The 19,452-nt window shown below is 42.9% G+C and overlaps 1 protein-coding gene across 6 annotated transcripts in view; it reads right to left on the reverse strand.

Annotated features, from left to right (window-relative positions):
* Positions 1–19,228, reverse strand: part of LMTK3 (lemur tyrosine kinase 3) — a 94,723-nt gene extending 75,495 nt beyond the window's left edge. For 3 of the 6 annotated variants that reach the window (XM_069742693.1, XM_069742695.1, XM_069742697.1), the window contains exons 1-2: positions 18,839–19,228; positions 18,416–18,546 (exon numbers count right to left, since the gene is read on the reverse strand). In XM_069742693.1, coding sequence (XP_069598794.1) covers positions 18,416–18,503 — 88 coding nt within the window. In that variant the 5' untranslated portion in view covers positions 18,504–18,546; positions 18,839–19,228. Of the gene's footprint in view, positions 1–18,415; positions 18,567–18,838 lie in introns of those variants that run through there. The other 3 variants (XM_069742696.1, XM_069742698.1, XM_069742694.1) reach the window with 2 other exon arrangements.
* Positions 19,229–19,452: the final 224 nt, after the last annotated feature.

Consider the following 19,452-nt stretch of genomic DNA (forward strand, 5'->3'; position numbering starts at 1 on the left):
CTCACAACTGTTGTATATGTTCTAGATGTTATGTCTCTCTCTGTCCCCCAGATGGATAGGACAACCAGTATGACCGGTGGCGTGAGGCTTTTTATAGGGACTCTATCATGCCCCGGCCTCTCGTGGGTGCCACCTTGCCTCCTGGGTGTGGGGCGGATCAGTAACTTGCAATTAGCTGTCCTGCTGGTCTCTGGAGCAAGGCATAAAGGACTGTTGCTCCCTCGGTGTTCCGGCTACCGGGATCCTGCACCTCAGAAGGAGGCAGCCTGTGCAGGGAAGAACTCCTTCTGGTTTCCACTCCTTTTGCTATGACTTCTTTCTCACTTTCTACAATACAGTTCTCTGTTCGTGTCCTTTCTTAGGAACTGCCGCACGTGAGGCAGGCGCAGCTCCGTGACCTTCCGTCTAGGCCTCTGACAGGCTCCCACCCCTGTCACCAACTACCTAAGCGAAGCTTAGATAGCAACTGCCTGAGCAAAGCTCAGATAGAATCTGCCTAACTTCCTCTCCAGACAACCAGTTTTACCTAATTGTAAAGAGTGCCCTAATAAATAGGAGCATAGCTCTCCCTGGTGGACTGGAGTATGAAATGTGTTGTATGTTTGTGGTACTTGACAAAGAGATCTCCTTTATTGCCTCCAAACGTAACATCACTCCCCCTAGAGGAGAATGATATTACTGCAACGACCAGGACCCTGGGGCCCTGCACACCATCTGCCAACCCACTGTCTACAGGGGGCCACTTTTCCAAAACTTACTTCACAAGGGGGCATGGCCAGTCTGGGACTGCCTCCTAAATTCACCCAAGCGGGAGGCTCATGCTTGATGATAGTATGTCATCATGTGATCTACTAACTCCAAGAACCTGTCTCTGTTTTTGGGTACGAATTCCCAGTTGTGTAGTCTTTGGGAAGGTGACAAATTTCCTGCTACTTTGACAGCCGTAACATTGGCTCCTAACTGGGCTAACAAGCAAGGGGTTTCTAGCGGGTTCCTGTCCTTACAGGATTTTAGCAGGTTGCCATAATATATGGGAAAGGGCTTCCGTTTGTCTGGTTGGTGTACTTTATAGCTGATCTCTGCCACCTTTTCCACCATCTTATAGGGTATTTGCCACTGGGTAAAGAACTTGTTCTCCAATGTGGGCACTAGTACAAGTATCTGATCTCGATACTTAAATTATCTCATTCGAGCCAACCGATTATATCCCCTAGATTATCCCTTTTGAACATTAGGGAGGTGCACTTTTTCCTGTCCATTCACTTTAGTCCCTCAACAAAACAGATCATTAGGTCTGGCCAATTGCAGAAAACGATTATCAGCTCCCTTCCACTGGGGAACCCCATTTAACACACTTACTTTTTCCAGAGTACCTTTTTCCTTTTAGTCTCTGAGCTGGGCAGTCCCATAGTTGTCCTGGGACCCCTCCACGTCAGAGATATTGGCTTTAGGGGGATTCTTTCTCATCTCATCCTCCTGTCTAGCTAATACAGTGAAAGGAAATTCATTGTTTGCATCAGGTGACCTTATTACCTTAGCCGACTCCTGGCGACATACTGGACTACTGAGTGCTACAGATTTAGCCCATAAGTCCCAGAACAACAGAAAGTCATGTCCGATTACAATTGCATAGAACAAGTTTTTGACCACTCCCACTTGGAGGGACATGGAACTACAGTTTGTGCGTATATCCACTCGGGCCATAGGATAGTTCTTGGCATCTCCATGGACACACGTTACCCACACCCCCTTCCTAGGAAGTAGCACATGCAGAAGTGCGGTTCTTGCAAGGGTCAAACTCCCTGAGTCCAGAATTCCCAGCACTTCGACACCGTTCATAGTCAGCTGACATTCATGAGGTCCCTGGCCAGGATGAGAAACAGTACTGCAGGCAGTGTAGGAGAAGTAAGAGCATTGCCGACCTACACTCCCTGCAGTCCATCGGCTTCAAAGTCAAGGGACAAACGGCTGATATATGACCAAAGCACGACACAGCCAACAGACAATGTAATGAGGTGTATACCTTGAACCTGGCTCTGACCTCTCCTGTGACCTTGGGAGCCCCTCAGAAGTGATCTTTGGCCTTTTCTTCTGGGTATCCCTGACAGATGAACTCAGGTTACCTTGACTGCTCAGGGAGTTCTCCACATCCAAGTATTTTTCCACCAGGCTCACTTGGTCATCTGCGTTCTGGGGGTCTCCCTGGGCAACCTAAAGTCAGAAAAAATCACTGCACTCGTATGGTTTTCAAATGCATTAATTGGAAAGTTTATTTAAATTGGTGAAAAAGGAGATAATAGGCGAATTGACGTTTCGGCCAACCCGTGGCCTTGTTCACAAAACCGCCTGTTAGAACTCTGTTGTATATAAAGAAGGATCCTTTACTTTGTGTTGAGTCATACAAAAATGGTATGGAGGTATACCTAGCGAGGACGCTAGACAACGTGTGCCCACGCACAAAAGCCGTATCCTGCGGCCGGAACAAATCTTGTGGCTGGACTGTGGGTATAGTGAGCAAAAATATATCAGGTACTGTTCGTCCCGTATGTTCTGATATGTCCTCAAGGTCACATAGAGATATAGTGCTATGTTAAGTACGCATACAGTGGACCCAATGTGTTCTGGTGAGTTCTCATAGAGAAGACCCTCCTTAGGCATATGGTATGCTGCCAGTGGATGAAGGAATCTCGTCCGTTTCAGTTATCGTGCAGGCAGGGCACAAGCGTTGGTGGCGTAGTGGAGGAGGCCGACACAATCCTGTGTCTAGGCAGTGGAACGCTCCATCTCCATAAGGCATGCCTTCTGTGGTTCCCAAATAAGATATGGCTCTGGGAGCAGTTTCTCCATGTCTGCCACTCTTTCAAACCTCAACGTCGTTTTCCAGAGTCAATTTCTGCAAGACTTCCCGTACTGTTTGCCTCAGACAGATACTGTTCCTTTGGCTGGTGCAAAGGGCAGTCTCCCTGGACAAGATACTTTCTGCCAGGAGAGCCATTTGCTGCTGAGGCTGCTGCTGAACCCGCTGTAACTCCTGTTGGCTGAAACTGCTGTTGAAGCTGCTGCTTTATCTCCTGCTGCTACTGGTGATACTGCTGGATCAGGAAATTTGTCAGATTCCTGTTCGGTCTCCTGCATCTACTGCTGCACCATGACTAATTGCTTAACAAGCTTCTCCATGCTATCAGACTGTGTTCGCAATGCAGTAGCTGCCTTTACCCAGGAAAATCAATTGTTACACTGCAACTGCCTGTGCTCTCTGGGACTTTATACCCACATTACATTCACCAATTGTAGGGATTTACTTTCTCTGGTGGGCATTAGGCATTATATAGCATTCACACGGGAAATGCAGTTATTGTCCAAACATATGCAGTTTTTATTGCTTTCTGCAAATTGTACAACACCAAAACAAAGTCATAAACATAAATCCCTAACCTTGTCCAGGCACTAACTAAACTGAACAGACCTTGGCTACTCATACATGGGTGAGCTAGTCCCAGCTCGGTCAAACATAGCAGTTATTGTCCATAGCAACCACTGATATTTGCATTTCTCTGAACATGGCCTGTACAGACTCTTCTCAGAGAGGGATTCTGGCCTGCCTCTCTCTTCAGCTTTAAAACACATCCAGTCTGGTCAGCATCATTTTCACAAGGGTAACAGGAGAAAATGAACGATGTAATTTGTTGACCAATTTCTCCTGATTATGGTGATACCCCATATGTTGTGGAAAACTACTGTTTGGGTGCACAGCAGGGCTTGGAAAAGGTAGGACCGCCATTTTACTTTTTGAGCGCAAAATTGGCTGCAATAGATAGCGGATGCCATGTCGCGTTTGCAGAACCCCTGTTGTGCCTAAACAGTGAAAACTCCTGACAAGTGACACCATTTTGGAAAATACACCTCTCAAGCAAATTATCTAGAGGTGTAATGAACACCTTGAATGCATAGGCGCTTCACAGAAGTTTATAATGTTAAGCCGTGAAAATGAAAAATTACATTTTTCCCCCAAAAATGTTGCTTCGGTTTCAAATTTTTCATTTTTACTAGGATAACAGTAGAAAATGGACCATACAAATTGTTCTGCAATTTGTCCAGAATATGCCGATGCCCCATATGTGGTGGAAAACTACTGTTTGGCACACAGCAAGGCTCAGAAGCGAAGAAGCAGCAATTGAATTCTGGAGCTCAATTTTGGCTGGAACAGATTATTGATGGCCTTGACATGCCAAAACAGCAGAACCCTCCACAAGTAACCCCATTCTGGAAACTACACCTCTTGAGAAATTCATCTAGAGGTGTAGTGAGTATTTTTTTTCCCTCAAGCCATTTACAGAATTGTATAACAATGGGCTGAGTCAATGGCAAGTTACCAATTTCTTCACTAATATGTTATTTTGGCCGCAAATTTTCAATTTCAAAAAGGGATAATAGGAGAAAATGGATCATTAAATAAGTTACACAATTTCTCCTGAGTACGCCAATACCTCATATGTGGTCAAAAAGTACTTCTGAGACACAGAAAAAAAAACCATAAGTGAGCCCATTTTAAAAACTACACTTTTCAGTAAATTGATGTAGGGCTGCAGTGATCAAACTGACACCACGGGTGTGTTACAGAAACTTATACCATTGGGCAATGAAGAAAAAATAATTGCATTTTTACCTAAAAAAAATGTGTTTTAGCCCCAGATTTTACACTGTCACACAGGAAAATGGGTAAAAATTGGCACCAAAATTTGTCACAAAATTTCTGCTGAACGTGGCAACACCCCATATGTGGCAGTACAGTACTGCTTAGCCACACGGCGAGACTCGGGAAGGAAGGGGTAGAATAGTTTGTCACTCCACATACAGAGCCTCTAAGTGCCAGAAGAGCAGAATCCCCCCTCACATGACCCATTTTGAAATTACACCACTCTGGTGCAGTGACGATTTTGACTCCATGGGTGTTTCCAGAAAAAAGCAGCAGTAGATATTGCTGAGAGAAAATTGCAAAGCTGTCATAGTAGTGTCCGTACATTGTAGTGGTCGTACATTGCAGTGCCCAGTACATTGTGGTGCCCACTACAATATAATACCCATACATTGTGCCCAGGGCTTGATTTTGAAGACATGGACCCTGTAAATTAAGCGTGCTCTCATCGCTACAGAATTGCCAAATGTGAATGATAACTGTGGTTTAGGCAGGAAGAGGTGGATTTGAATTTGGGAGCGCAAAATTCACTGGATTTTTTTGGTGGGAGCAATGAGCCATTTTGCTTTTCCATAGCCTTTGTGCTACCAGTAACATGGAAGTCCCCTATATTTCCTTTCCATTGACAGACGACGGACCTGAGAGGGGACTTTTTTGTGGAGTTGAATCTTTTATTGGGAATATTTTACATAACATTTAGGGTCACATTTATCAGGCGCTCTACACTAAGCTCTTCGGGGTTTCCATCTAAATCTCTGAATGACGTGATTCAGATTACAATCCCGACGGATCCAATAACTATAATGCAGAAATAGATGTACTCTGTTGAGCGCTGTCCTTTTTCAGATGTGCACAAAACTGTGGTCAACCACACTTTTATTCACCCTTAAATAAGACAGACATCACTTGATCATAGGCCAGACAGTGCCCACAGTAACTCCATCTGCCTCATTACTGGGAGTCTTCCATATATCAGAGATTTACACACAAACTCCGATGTAAGCGCTCAGAAAAGAGCGCAGGATAAATGTGAGCTGAGCCTTACTGCGAACATTGATAGGCAGAATGAGCAAATCAACAGCAGGTGAAGAATTAGTTTTATTTATTTTTTTACGCCGTGTAAGTGATTAGATGGATTTATTCCTTGGGTCGGTGTGATTACAGCGATACAAGATTGATATACTTTTTTCTCTTTGGCTGCTGTCACACACACTTTTTTGTGAAGCAAAGTTTTTGCATCGCCATATTTAAGGGCTATAATTTTTTTTATATTTCTGTCAACAGAGTCATGTGAAGGCTTGTTTTTTTGTGGACGAGTTGACATTTTTGTTGGTACCATTTTCGGCCACATAATATTTTTTCATCATTTTCTATTCTGATTTTTTGGGAGGCAGAATTAATAAAAAACAGCAATTCAGGAATTGTTTTTTATGCATTGAGTGTAGTACTGTGCAGCACTGTGTAGTAAGCGTGATAAGACAGCTTTATTCTTCGGGCCAGTACAATTACAGCGATACCACAATTGACTAACATTGGAGAGAGTGTTGTCCATGTGAGGTCAGTTTTTTTGCACTCGGACCGAAAATACGGTCGTGTGCACGCAGCCTTATTAGGTGCTTAGCAATTAATCATTAAAACCATGAGATGAAACGGTGAAACTTATTTTTTTTTCTAATGTTTCTATGTTCTTTTTTATTTTAGTTCTTTCTGTACATGAATATGGGGTAGCCAGCCCGCCTGATCAATTAGAGATACGTTTTACAGATCTGTCCAGGGTTTATTATGCAGGTTGGAAAAGGTGAGCTGTGACCATCACCTATTGTGAATGGTGCATCCTGTGTTATCTTTATTTATTTGCTACTAAGATGGGAAAATCTATTTACAGGACTCCAGTACTACTATGAATGACTGACTATGTGGTGCATGATATTTTATAGAATGACTATGGGGTGCATTATATTTTATAGAATGACTATGTGGTGCATGATATTTTATAGAATGACTATGGGGTGCATGATATTTTATAGAATGACTATGGGGTGCATTATATTTTATAGAATGACTATGGGGTGCATTATATTTTATAGAATGACTATGGGGTGCATTATATTTTATAGAATGACTATGGGGGTGCATTATACTACTATGTATAACTATGTGCTGTGCATTATACTTTAAGAATGACTATGTGCTGTGCATTATACTTTAAGAATGACTATGTGCTGTGCATTATACTTTAAGAATGACTATGGGCTGTGCATTATACTTTATGGATGACTATGGGCTGTGCATTATACTTTAAGGATGACTATGGGCTGTGCATTATACTTTAAGGATGACTATGGGCTGTGCATTATACTTTAAGGATGACTATGGGCTGTGCATTATACTTTAAGGATGACTATGGGCTGTGCATTATACTTTAAGCATGACTATGTGCTGTGCATTATACTTTATGGATGACTATGTGCTGTGCATTGTACTTTATGGATGACCATGGGCTGTGCATTATAATTTTTGGGGAGTGCATTAAACTTTATTGAGGATTATGTGTTGTGCATTATACAACATGGATGACTATGAGCTGTGAATTTTATTATATGGAAAACTATGGGATGCATTATACTAAATGGACCAGTTGGTGACTTGTTTTGTTCAAGATAATTGTATTTATTTTTGTTATGTAAATCCTTTTTCATATGTAAAGCGCCATGGAATGAATGGAGCTATAATAATAAGTAATAATAATATGAATGACTAGAGTGGTGCATTATACTTTATTGATGACTATGGTATGTGCATTATACTTTATGGATAACTATGGTATGTGCATTGTACTTTATGGATGAGTATGGGCTGTGCATTCTACTTTATGGATGAGTATGGGCTGTGCATTATACTTTATGGATGACTATGGGCTGTGCATTATACTTTATGGATGACTATGGGCTGTGCATTACACTTTATGGAAGATTATACGCTGTGCATTATACTACATGGATGACAATGGTGTGTGCAGTATTTTTTGGAGGACAATGGGATGCATTATACTATATGGAGGACTATGGAGGGTGCATTATACTTCTTCTAAGGAGCACCATAACTTCTATGTACGACCCTGGTGAGTATAATGATTTATTTTCTTCTATACATTAAAGAACAGAGGCAGATATTTTCATGTACTGATTCTGGATCTGGTGATGTATTCATGTCATGATGGTGGTTCTGGTGATGTACTTATTTACTGATGATGTTTATGGTGCTGTATTCATGTACTATCGATGGCTCTTGTCTTCTAATTATGTACTGACGATGATTTTGGCTTCATATTCAGGTATGGAAAATGGTTCTGGTGATAAATTGACTACATGAATACAGCACCATACCAACCATCACTACATGAATATGTCACCAGAACCAGAATAGATCACCAGAACTACCATCAGTTTTCTGCAAGCTGTATTTGTCGCATGACGGACACAAAAACCATCAGATCTATCCCTTTATTTATAATGGGGGTCTGTTTATTTTCAATTAGAGTATTTGCCAAATGCTGTGTACCTTAATTCAAACCAAACAGCCACGATTATAGCTACGCTTTATTAGTTTCCATGATTTCATTTAAAATATAGGACATCAGGGATGAATATCGCCATTTTTTCCCCTGTATTGTGTAAATGGTCAGAATAAACTGACCGATTCTGTATCTATCTTTGAAATTGCTCTCTGTAAAGTCACATCCCTAAAGTACAAAACTTTTTTTTTTTTTTACTTTTGATAACATTTTTTGTGGGAAAAAGATAACAATTCTATAGGACGTGGTCATCAGGGTTTGCTACTTAACCCATCGGAGGGAAAGATTGTATGTGCATTAGGGGTCCTATTACCTTATTCTCTGAGCCATTCCTTTGATTTGGGAAGGGGGGAGGGGCGCCATTGGTTTCATCTGCCTAGGTCACCAAAATACTTTGTCCTGGCCCTGCACGCGCACACAATGTTGTGCCAATCAAAAGAAGAACCGGAAATGTAACTGCAAGGGTTATTTATATAGATGGTGATATGGAAAATTAAAAAACAGCAAATAAAAAAAAAAAACTTGATTTAAACAATAAGTCATTTTCTGATGATATGTTCCCTTTAACACCCTTTCCTACATGTGACACAATAGGACGACCATGTCGGACTCCCCCTGTTTGGTGCGGGCTCTGGTGCCAAGCCTGCACCTTTCTGGGCACATGACAGCTGATCGATACAGCCGACATGTGCCCTCAACAGCCGCGGGTGGAATTGCGATCCACTGCAGCTGTTAACTAGTTACAATCAAAAGATTGCATCTCCACCAAAATGGTGTATCAATAAATAAAAACATCAGCTCGGCACGCAAAAATAAACCCTCATCCAGCCCAAGATCATGAAAAATGGAGACGCTTACAGGTCTCAGAAAATGGCGTCTTTTTTTAATTTTTTTTTTTAACAAATTTTGGATTTTTTTTTACCACTCAAAATAATAAAAGAACCTAGACATGTTTGGTGTCTGTGAACTTGTAATTAGAGATGAGCGAATTTGATCGGGTCAGGGCTTATTCGGTAAGCGATAACATTTACCGAATAAGCTGCAGAGGGGACCCCGGCTTCCTGGATCACTCCGGCTGATCAGCTGTTCGGCTCCGCAGCTGGATGTGTCGCGGCTGTGTGACAGACCAACAAATTTTGTCTAGCTTGTTTTCATTACCTAGCCAAGTATGCTCAGAAGGTATATTTCAGGAGCAGAGTTAACTCCTAACATCCTAGTCAGCTCTCTCCTACCCATTGATTTATATACAGCAGACAGCAGCTCCCATCCTTTCTCCTTCGTCTCAGTTCCTCACAGGCTTCTTATACTCCTATAATTTAAGGGCAGAGAGCCTGATTCCAGGGATGTGTCACTTTTTAGGCTGTGTGCTGTAGTTTCAATACAATAAGTGTTTTATGATAATTATTAAAAAAGACTGGGCTATAAACCTCCAAAAAGGGAAGGAGACACACGATATAATAGCAATAAAGATATAAGGGGACCAAAAGTATACGTAAACCGGTGAGACAACCACTAAAAAAATACTAATATGCACAACAATAAATACCACTAGTAAAGTAATAGAAAGTGCGGTATGTTAGTATAAAGTGCTAGTTAGTGGATGAGGTTCATCAGTGCAAAGATTAAATAAATAAGTCGTATTTGACATAGGAGTGCTCTATATCACTAGGCTATTATAGATGTAAGGGCTGGGTTATGTAGGTACGCAGTATCCTAGGCTTGTATAACAATATTATACCGGCATGATATAAGCACTGACATAGGTCCTGTAATTTGTGACCATATCCTTACATCTGCATCTCAGTGTTTGGTAATACAATGCTCATACACATGATTTCATTACCTGGCTAAACAGTGGTGTTTTGATCCGCGCAGCTAACTGTGCTGAGTAGGGGATGGTGCTTTAGGTCCCTGTAGCAGGCTGTGCCTCCCTCACACCCGACGGGTGCCGTTTCGCTGCTCACTTCTTCCGGGGGGGGTGCGATATTCACGGCATGACTAGTTGTCATGTGCCATATAGTCTAGCTATTCTGTGTAACCACACCCCCACCACTGATTGGCAGCTTGCTGACAGTGAATGCAGGAATCTGCCAATCAGTGGTGTGGGCGGAGTTATACACAGCTCGGAATTTATAGCACTGTTACATCCAAGGCCACTATCAGGGCATTACTGCTCTGACTGGCGTATGGGGCCCGGTCGGCAGAGGGGGGCAAGCATTGGGCCCGTCTCTACTGCTAATCGGGCCACAGCGGCCCAAGACGCAGATTCAGTTAAACTCTATTGCAGTCCGGGCCCGCACGGCAATAGTTAAAAACCGCCAGTCAATAGGAGGCTGGCAGCTGATGTCAGCGCGCACATCAACGGCATATGATGTCATTGTCATTCGCCAGTGAGTGTGTGCTTGAACTGCATGGAGGGATCATCGTTGCAGGAGCGTGGCCAGGTAAGGAGAAAGTTTTTTTTAATTTTTATTGAAAGCGGTATGGGGGCAGAATGGGAGACTCGGGGGCAGGATGGGAGACAGGTGGCAGCATGGGAGACACGCACGGTGGCAGGATGAGAGACACCGATGGCAGGATGAGAGACACCGATGGCAGGATGAGAGACACCGATGGCAGGATGAGAGACATTGTGGCAGGATGAGAGACACAGGTGGTAGGATGAGAGACATTGTGGCAGGATGAGAGACACAGGTGGTAGGATGAGAGACAGGTGGCAGGATGGGAGACACAGGTGGCAAGATGGGAGACAGGTGGCAGGATGAGAGACACAGGTGGCAGGATGAGAGACAGGTTGCAGGATGGGAGACACGCACGGTGGCAGGATGAGAGACACCGATGGCAGGATGAGAGACACCGATGGCAGGATGAGAGACATTGTGGCAGGATGAGAGACACAGGTGGCAGGATGAGAGACAGGTGGCAGGATGGGAGACAGTGGCAGAATGGGAGACAGGTGGCAGGATGAGAGGCACAGGTGGCAGAATGGGAGACAGGTGGCAGGATGAGAGGCACAGGTGGCAGAATGGGAAACATAGGTGGCAGGATGGGAGACAGGTGGCAGGATGGGAGACACAGGTTGCAGGATAAGAGACAGGTGGCAGGATGAGAGACACAGGTGGCAGAATGGGAGACACAGGTGGCAGGATGGGAGACAGGTGGCAGGATGAGAGACAGGTTGCAGGATGAGAGTCAGGTGGCAGGATGGGAGACACGGTGGCAAGATGGGAGACAGGTGGCAGGATGGGAGACAGTGGCAGAATGGGAGACAGGTGGCAGGATGAGAGGCACAGGTGGCAGAATGGGAGACAGGTGGCAGGATGAGAGGCACAGGTGGCAGAATGGGAAACATAGGTGGCAGGATGGGAGACAGGTGGCAGGATGGGAGACACAGGTTGCAGGATAAGAGACAGGTGGCAGGATGAGAGACACAGGTGGCAGAATGGGAGACACAGGTGGCAGGATGGGAGACAGGTGGCAGGATGAGAGACAGGTTGCAGGATGAGAGTCAGGTGGCAGGATGGGAGACACGGTGGCAAAATCAGAGACACGGGGCAGGATGGGAGACATGGTGGCAGAATGGGAGACACGGTGGAAAGGATGGGAGACACGATGGCAGGATGGGGGACACGGTGGCAGGAAGGGTGACATGATGGCAGGATGGGAGACACAGTGGCAGGATGGGAGACATGGTAGCAAGAAGAGAGACAGGTGGCAGGATGAGAGACACGGTGGCAGGATGGGAGACATGGTGGCAGAATGGGAGACACGGTGGAAAGGATGGGAGACACGATGGCAGGATGGGGGACACGGTGGCAGGAAGGGTGACATGATGGCAGGATGGGAGACACAGTGGCAGGATGGGAGACATGGTAGCAGGATGAGAGACAGGTGGCAGGATGGGAGACACGGTGGCAGGATGGGAGACGCAAGTTGCAGGATGGGAGACACAGGTGGCAGGATGGGAGACACAGGTGGCAGGATGGGAGATGCAAGTTGCAGGATGGGAGACACAGGTGGCAGAATGGAGACACAGGTGGCAGAATGGAGACACAGGTGGAAAGATGGGAGACACAGGTGGCAAGATGGGAGACAAAGGACAAGATTGGAGACACAGGTGACAGGATGGGAGGTACAGGTGGCAGGTTGGGAGACACAGGGGGCAGGATGGGAGACACAATGGCAGGATGGAAGACACTGCGGCAGGATTGGAGATACGGTGGCAGGATGGGAGATACGGTGGCAGGATGGGAGACAGGTGGCAGAATGGGAGACACAGGTGGCAGGATCATGGGCAGGATGGATACAATTGAGATAGACAGGGCAGGATCATGGGGCAGATGGGGCAGGATCATGGGACAGATGGGGCAGGATCACGGGACAGATGGGGCAGGATCATGGGATAGATGGGGCAGGATGACGGGACAGATGGGGAAGGATCATGGGACAGATGGGGCAGGATCATGGGACAGATGAAGTAGGATCATGTGACAGATGGGGCAGGATCTCCTGTGTATAACAGCACTTATGTTGATATTAGTATTGTGTTTTTTTATTAATGATCAGTATTGTAGTATTCAGTCACTATGTGGTGGTAATATGTTGTCCAGCCATGGTGTGGCGGTATTTGTTCCTTGTATGTGCTATTTGGTCACTGTGTTATGGTAATATGTGGTCTGGTCATGGTGTGGTGGTATTTGTTCCTTGTATGTGGTATTATTGGTCACCATGTGGTGGTAATATGTGGTCTGGACATAGTGCGGTGGTATTTGTCCCTTGTATGTGATATTATTTGGTCACTGTGGTGGTAATATGTGGTCTGGATATGGTGTGGCGGTATTTGTTCCTTGTATGTGGTATTATTGGTCACTATGTGGTGGTAATATGTGGTGTGGACATGCTGCGGTGGTATCTGTCCCTTGTATGTGATAAGATTTGATTCCTGTGGTGGTAATATGCGGTCTGGACATGGTGTGGTGGTATTTGTTCCTTGTATGTGGTATTATAGTTCACTATGTGGTGGTAATATGGTGTCTGGTCATGGTGCGGTGGTATTTGTCCCTTGTATGTGATATTATTGGTCATTTTAAAAATTGAAAAATAAATAAAAATATACGGTACCTAAATTGTATTGAACAATTTAACAAATAATTAATAGGATAGAGTAGAGTAGAGCTCAGCCAAAAGAGTCTACATTGTCGTTTTGGTTGCTTAAAAAATCTTTTAGCCAAAGCAAAAGCTGCTGGCTATATGTGTGATCTGGTGATGGGAACTGTTAATGTGTGATTGGTGAGAAGTGGAGTTTTTCCAAGACATAGCAGTGGGGCTGTGGACAGTTTGAGTGGTGGAGCCTGGGCAGAGACTCAAGGGGTCCTGAAAATTTTGCCAGTATGGAGCCCCAAAATTCCTAGTGGCAGCTCTGGTTACATCTACAGCAGAGAAATTAGGAATTTTATCAAAACTGCACCAAGCAGTCGAGTAAGTGACACATAGCTGGAATTAGGCTCTCTGCCCCTAAATCATGCAGCTGTCACTCACAGTGTAGGAAAGACTAAGTGCAACACAATGCGATAAGGGGAAGTGAGACCCAACACTAGGGAAGTAGGGAGTGAAGACCCCTAGACAGAACTAACATCGCCTTGTCTATTCTACCATCCCTATATAGGTTCCGCACCTGTCGCCGAGCAGGATACCTAATCCTTGTGTGACCCTGGCGATAAGCCCTGCATCGTTAAGGACAGGATAAGCACTAATCAAACCCACTAACACTAAAGACAGCAAGGATAAATGAAACAAGGGGGACACTTAGCTTGAGTCGACTCAGAGAGAAACGCCGACACCCTCCAACCTCCAAGAGGATGCTAGCAGACTGCTACAGCTCCAAGCCTCAACAGAAAAGTGCAAATAGGAAATATCACTCTCAACTCCCAACAGGAAGTTGGGAGTTATAAACACCAGGTGTGGCCTTTAGCACCAGGAGAGGTGGCCACTAGTCTGCAATGCAAACAACTGAGACCTTCTGCAGACAGATGCAGTGCAACGCTCTGCACCCTCTGACACATCTGTGACAGCAGCTCTCAGATTACATAGGAAAAACCTGCTGACAGATTCCCTTTAAGTTCTGGAAAACCAGTTTCAAAAGATATATATATATACACTGTATATGCTTTGTCTACAGGCACACCTAACAATATATAGTACACCTTTTTGTATTACTTGCAGCTGAATACTAATCTCATTCAGCCACAGAATTTTCAAAATATATATACATCTTATATATAGCTAAAAGACTAAAACAACAATATAGGCTAATATAATGTTATGCAGAAAGGGTTAATAAACACATAGAACCAATGACTAGCCGGCCTGTTCACAGACAGTAAATGTCAAGAGGTACTATGGTTGGTGATGGTATCCAAATGCTGCCCCGGCTGGTAGCACCTTCCACAAAGATCGCCTTTTCAAAAATGAACTCTATATCTGCAGTATATCTTTGGAATGAAGGAAGGAACCAGAGCACCAGACAAAAAACACAGGCAAACATACAGACGTCCTGCAAATGTTACCCTGCATGTGTTGCTCCTGTCGAACAGCCGTGAGACATGCAGCCGCGGGGACTCGAACATATTTTTTGAGCAAGTCACTCAGTTAGCACCGGAGCATGTTCAAAATTTTTGTGAATTTCTGTATTTCTCCCACACTCTAAGAACATACTAAAAGCGTAATAAGCTTCCACTAAACTGACTGTTCTGAGTTTGTGTATCCCCTTTGGGATGAGAACTGCTGGAAATCTATGAAAAGCACTGCAAAATATAGTTATTGTATAAAAGAAACTGTAGATAAAAATGAATAAAGTTTAAAAGGTCTATATAAAATGTAGAGGGGTTGTCTGGGACTGAATGGAGTTGACTAGGTTTGGTATGTATATTGTGACTGCAGACTTGTGAATCCTGGCAGTGTGCACTCAGGATTCTCCTGTGCCGGTGGTGAGTCCAGCTGGTCATGTGATCCCAATTATGAGATTTGTATATAGGTGGTCACGTGCACACTAGCCGTGCTTGGCCTCACTCAATTCACTGCGCATGTCTAGTCAAAATGTGGCCGTAATATGCAAATTGCATACTTGCAGACACATGACCGCCCACTTTTAGCACCGGAGAATCCTGACAGTGCGCAGTGTGAGAATTCAGAAGTCTGCAGTCACATGGAGTGACTGCAGACTTTCATCACAAATCTGGACAACCAATTTATTTAATAATTGATGATCTGTCTCAGAGATAGCTCATCAATAGCAGATGGGTGGGGGTCCTCCACAGATCAGCTTAAAACTGCTCAACCAAGCAGATTTATGTCTGGTCACTATGAGTAACCAATAGGTTGCTTAGTGTCTGATTCTAAATTCCTAAGGACTACTGTCAATATAACAGATGAAGGTGATGACCTCTGCAAAACTACAGTAAAGCAGTAATTGCGAGAAATGAAGCAAGACGTTTACTGCTCCCTCTGAAGTCACTAGGTATTCGATGCATGAGTCATGAGACAGACCGCTATGTATAGAACAACTGTTTGATGTCTCATCTGTATGGAGTTATTATGATTTTTTTTCCTTTGTGAGATTTTCATGACATTCTGACGTTGTACGTTTGTCTGTGACATGGAGAAATTACACTGTCGGCTCCTCGGGGGTGGGGCCTGACAAGAAACATTACACACATTGCACAGCTTCTGTCTTTTTTATGTGCGAAATTGGGGACCCGAATATTTGTGGTCAATGACCTCTAACCTCTTTTAACTTTTCTTTTAGTTTCCAATATTAAATATTCACAACTTATCCAAGACTGTAGTTGATTTGTGATCATATCAATAATTTTAGGCTTCATGAAATTGTCGTATATGTGGATGGAATTTCAGAAAACCCTAAAGAACATTGTATTGATCTGCACTGCACTAACAACCTTCTTCTTTATGTCATTTCACTGATGTGGACGGTGGATGACTTAATACATTAGATGTTGTGCCATGGATCTTCATAGTAAGCATAACATTCCCATCAGGTCTAAATGTCTGTGTATTAATATATGTCCGGTCAGCAGGTTTTTAGACCCAAAATTAATGTCATCTATGTAGAGTTCTTACAATACAATGGGCATTTATTAATAAACAGATGTTTAGACCTGATGATGCTACTGTACTTACGATGAAGATCCAAGTCAGAATGTATGTAACTGTATAATCCAGCAATAGGGGGGTCATCTAAAATGTTCATTTTGATATCAGGCAGCAATACTTTAAAAAAATAAATGATTTTACAGCCAGCCCGACATGGATTTTCAAAGTAAGTGCACCAGCCTCCTCAGGTCTGACAGATCAATGTAATAATTTATGCAGCTTAGATAGGAAAATCTGGGGACGGATCTACTTTTAAACACTCCAAGGGGTTGAAACAGCACCCCGTCTTTCCGCACCCACCTACGACGCTTATCTAAAGCCCCATTTTCTCATGCCGAGGAGCTTGTGGCCCATAGGTTATTGAAGTGTCAGCGGCCATGGGTATAATATATAGATGTAATGTGGGATTTTAAACCAGGGCCGATGTGTCTTGTTCTGGAATCCAACATTTTCTATAGAAATATATATTATACAGTAATACAATGTAAAGTGCTGCGGAATATGTTGGCGCTATATAAATTATTATTATTATATAAATTCAATTATTTATCATTAATGTATTAAATGCTCATTCTCCATTCCAGGGGATATTTACCTCTGATGTATAGGATTCCTACCACTAGGAGTAGGGCCTAGGGATACATTATCTGCTGTGTAGTACATTACGACGTATTGTGCGCTGTCCACCGCTCCACGGAGTGATATCACTTTCTGCTTATACCAAGCACAATCACACCCGTGTATTCCGTGGGGAGCCTTAGAGGTAGACACTTGACAGAGCCTCCGGGATTTAATGACGACGAGAACATTTTTTTTTTTTCACAAGCAAAAAGCAACCGACCTTTAATCTCATTTTGCATCAGGCTAGGTTAATATTGGAGAAAACATCATGGGAAATTTAATTAATAATTTATTATATTTTTATATATTACTGCATTTATTATATATTATTATCATATATTATATATGTATTTATTACAATTATTATATCATTTTGAATTATTTTTATTTAATTTATCATATACTACATATTTTGTGCATTTATTAAATATTATTCTATTATTTATTTTATTATATCATTATATGTTATTTATTACATAATTTACTTTATTATACCATTATATATTATTTATTATATGTTTATTTATTATATGTGTTATATCATTATATATTATATCATTTATTTATTTTTATAATGTATTATATATTATAATATTATGTATTTATTATATTAGATTTATTATATCATTCTATATTATATTATCATATATTATTATTATATTTATTTATTATATCATTATATATTATATCATATATTATTATTATATTTATTACATTATTATATATTATATATTATTTATATATTAATTATATTCTATTTATTCTATTATTATATACTGTCTATTATATATTACTAAATATTTATTATATTTAACATTATATTGTATTTATTATATTATTATATATTTCTTTATTATATTTAACATTAAATTCAATTATATATTGTTTATTATATTTATGATATCATGACTTTATTTATTACTATAAAAAAATAATAATAACTATGCATTTATTTCTCCCTGTTTAAAACCCTGCATTAAATTGACTACGTCACCACGGAAGGGAATCGATTTGCAATGATCGTCCCGTGTTTTAAAATGACAGGTTGGCGTCGAAAGGGTTAAAAGATAGTCGCCGCCGCGATGGAGGCTGCAATCTATTGGCGGACGTAGTGAATAAGTATAAGGGAAGGGGGGGGGATTAAAGGGGGTTAAAATGGCTGAATAAATGAAATAAATCAATGGCTGGAGATGAGATAAATGGGAGGCTGAGCCTAAAATGGGGAGAAAACGATTAAGGGTGACGGCTTCGCAGATGTCTAAAATCACAGAAAAAAGTGCAGGTAAAATAGCAGCACTATAGGATGCAATAGAAAAGGCGCAGGACAAAAGGATAAAGGGGGGTGGGTAGCTCACCGCTTTCTGCCGGGGCTGCCAAGGCCTTTTCTGGGTTGAAATACGACATGGAAACCACCAGGATAAAGAGGGGGTCCACTCTCAGCATCTTAGGGGGACAAATTCCGTGGTCTTGGAGAGATCACACTCTGCTACAGCACGAGATATAATAAAACAACAAAAAAACAAGCACAAACAGTATGCAATGCACATCATGAATGCAGAAGAGCATGCAAGCACACCGCCGGTCCGACGTAAAAGTCTGTGCCCCCTGCAGAACCAAGACCCCCCAGGTCTGTATAGGACGCGATGCAGCGGATTTTTTTTTTTTTGTATGAATTATGTCAGTGCCCCTATTGTGCCTGCCTGAAATCATCATCATCACCATCACCATCATCATCCTCTTGGCACCCAGAGATGGCCGTTGTGCTGCCCCCGTCTTACCTGCCTCCCCATCGGTATGACGGCATCGCAGAACGGAGGGATCTAGGTCTCATGTCACAAAACACAACTCCGCATGTCGGAAGGATGGGAAAAAAAAGGCACACATGGAAGAAAAAAGGAGAAAAAAAAAATAATCTGCCCAGACGGATGCAACGTGGCCGAGGATGATGCTCTCGGAACACTACGCTGTCGGGAAGAATAGGCTCGGCGGTGGCAGTACGGACACGTCAATCCACGCACGCAGAGGGGAAAAAAAAAAACAACGGATCAGATAAATATCATGAAGCGGAGATTGATATATTTTTTTTCAGCTGTGTATGTAGCAAGGGCCCCCTTCTATGTGATGGATAGGAGACCCTCCTATTGTCCCGCCTGCCTGTCTTCAGAGATGGGGACGGCGATTGGCGCTCGCCTCTGTCTTTTAGGATCTCGGGTAAGGGAGATGCTGGAGAAGGGAGGGAGGAGGCTGTCGCCATGGAGACCGTGGTGCTAGCAGCCTCAGCAGCGGCCGCTCCGACGGGGAATCTGCAGAAGGACTGAAGCTAATTTGGTGGAGACGGAGGCAGAGCTGACTTACCCTCCATTGTGGTGATGGCAGAGATCATAGAAGGAGG

This window comes from Ranitomeya imitator, chromosome 10 (assembly GCF_032444005.1).
Source record: "Ranitomeya imitator isolate aRanImi1 chromosome 10, aRanImi1.pri, whole genome shotgun sequence".
NCBI lineage: Eukaryota > Metazoa > Chordata > Amphibia > Anura > Dendrobatidae > Ranitomeya > Ranitomeya imitator.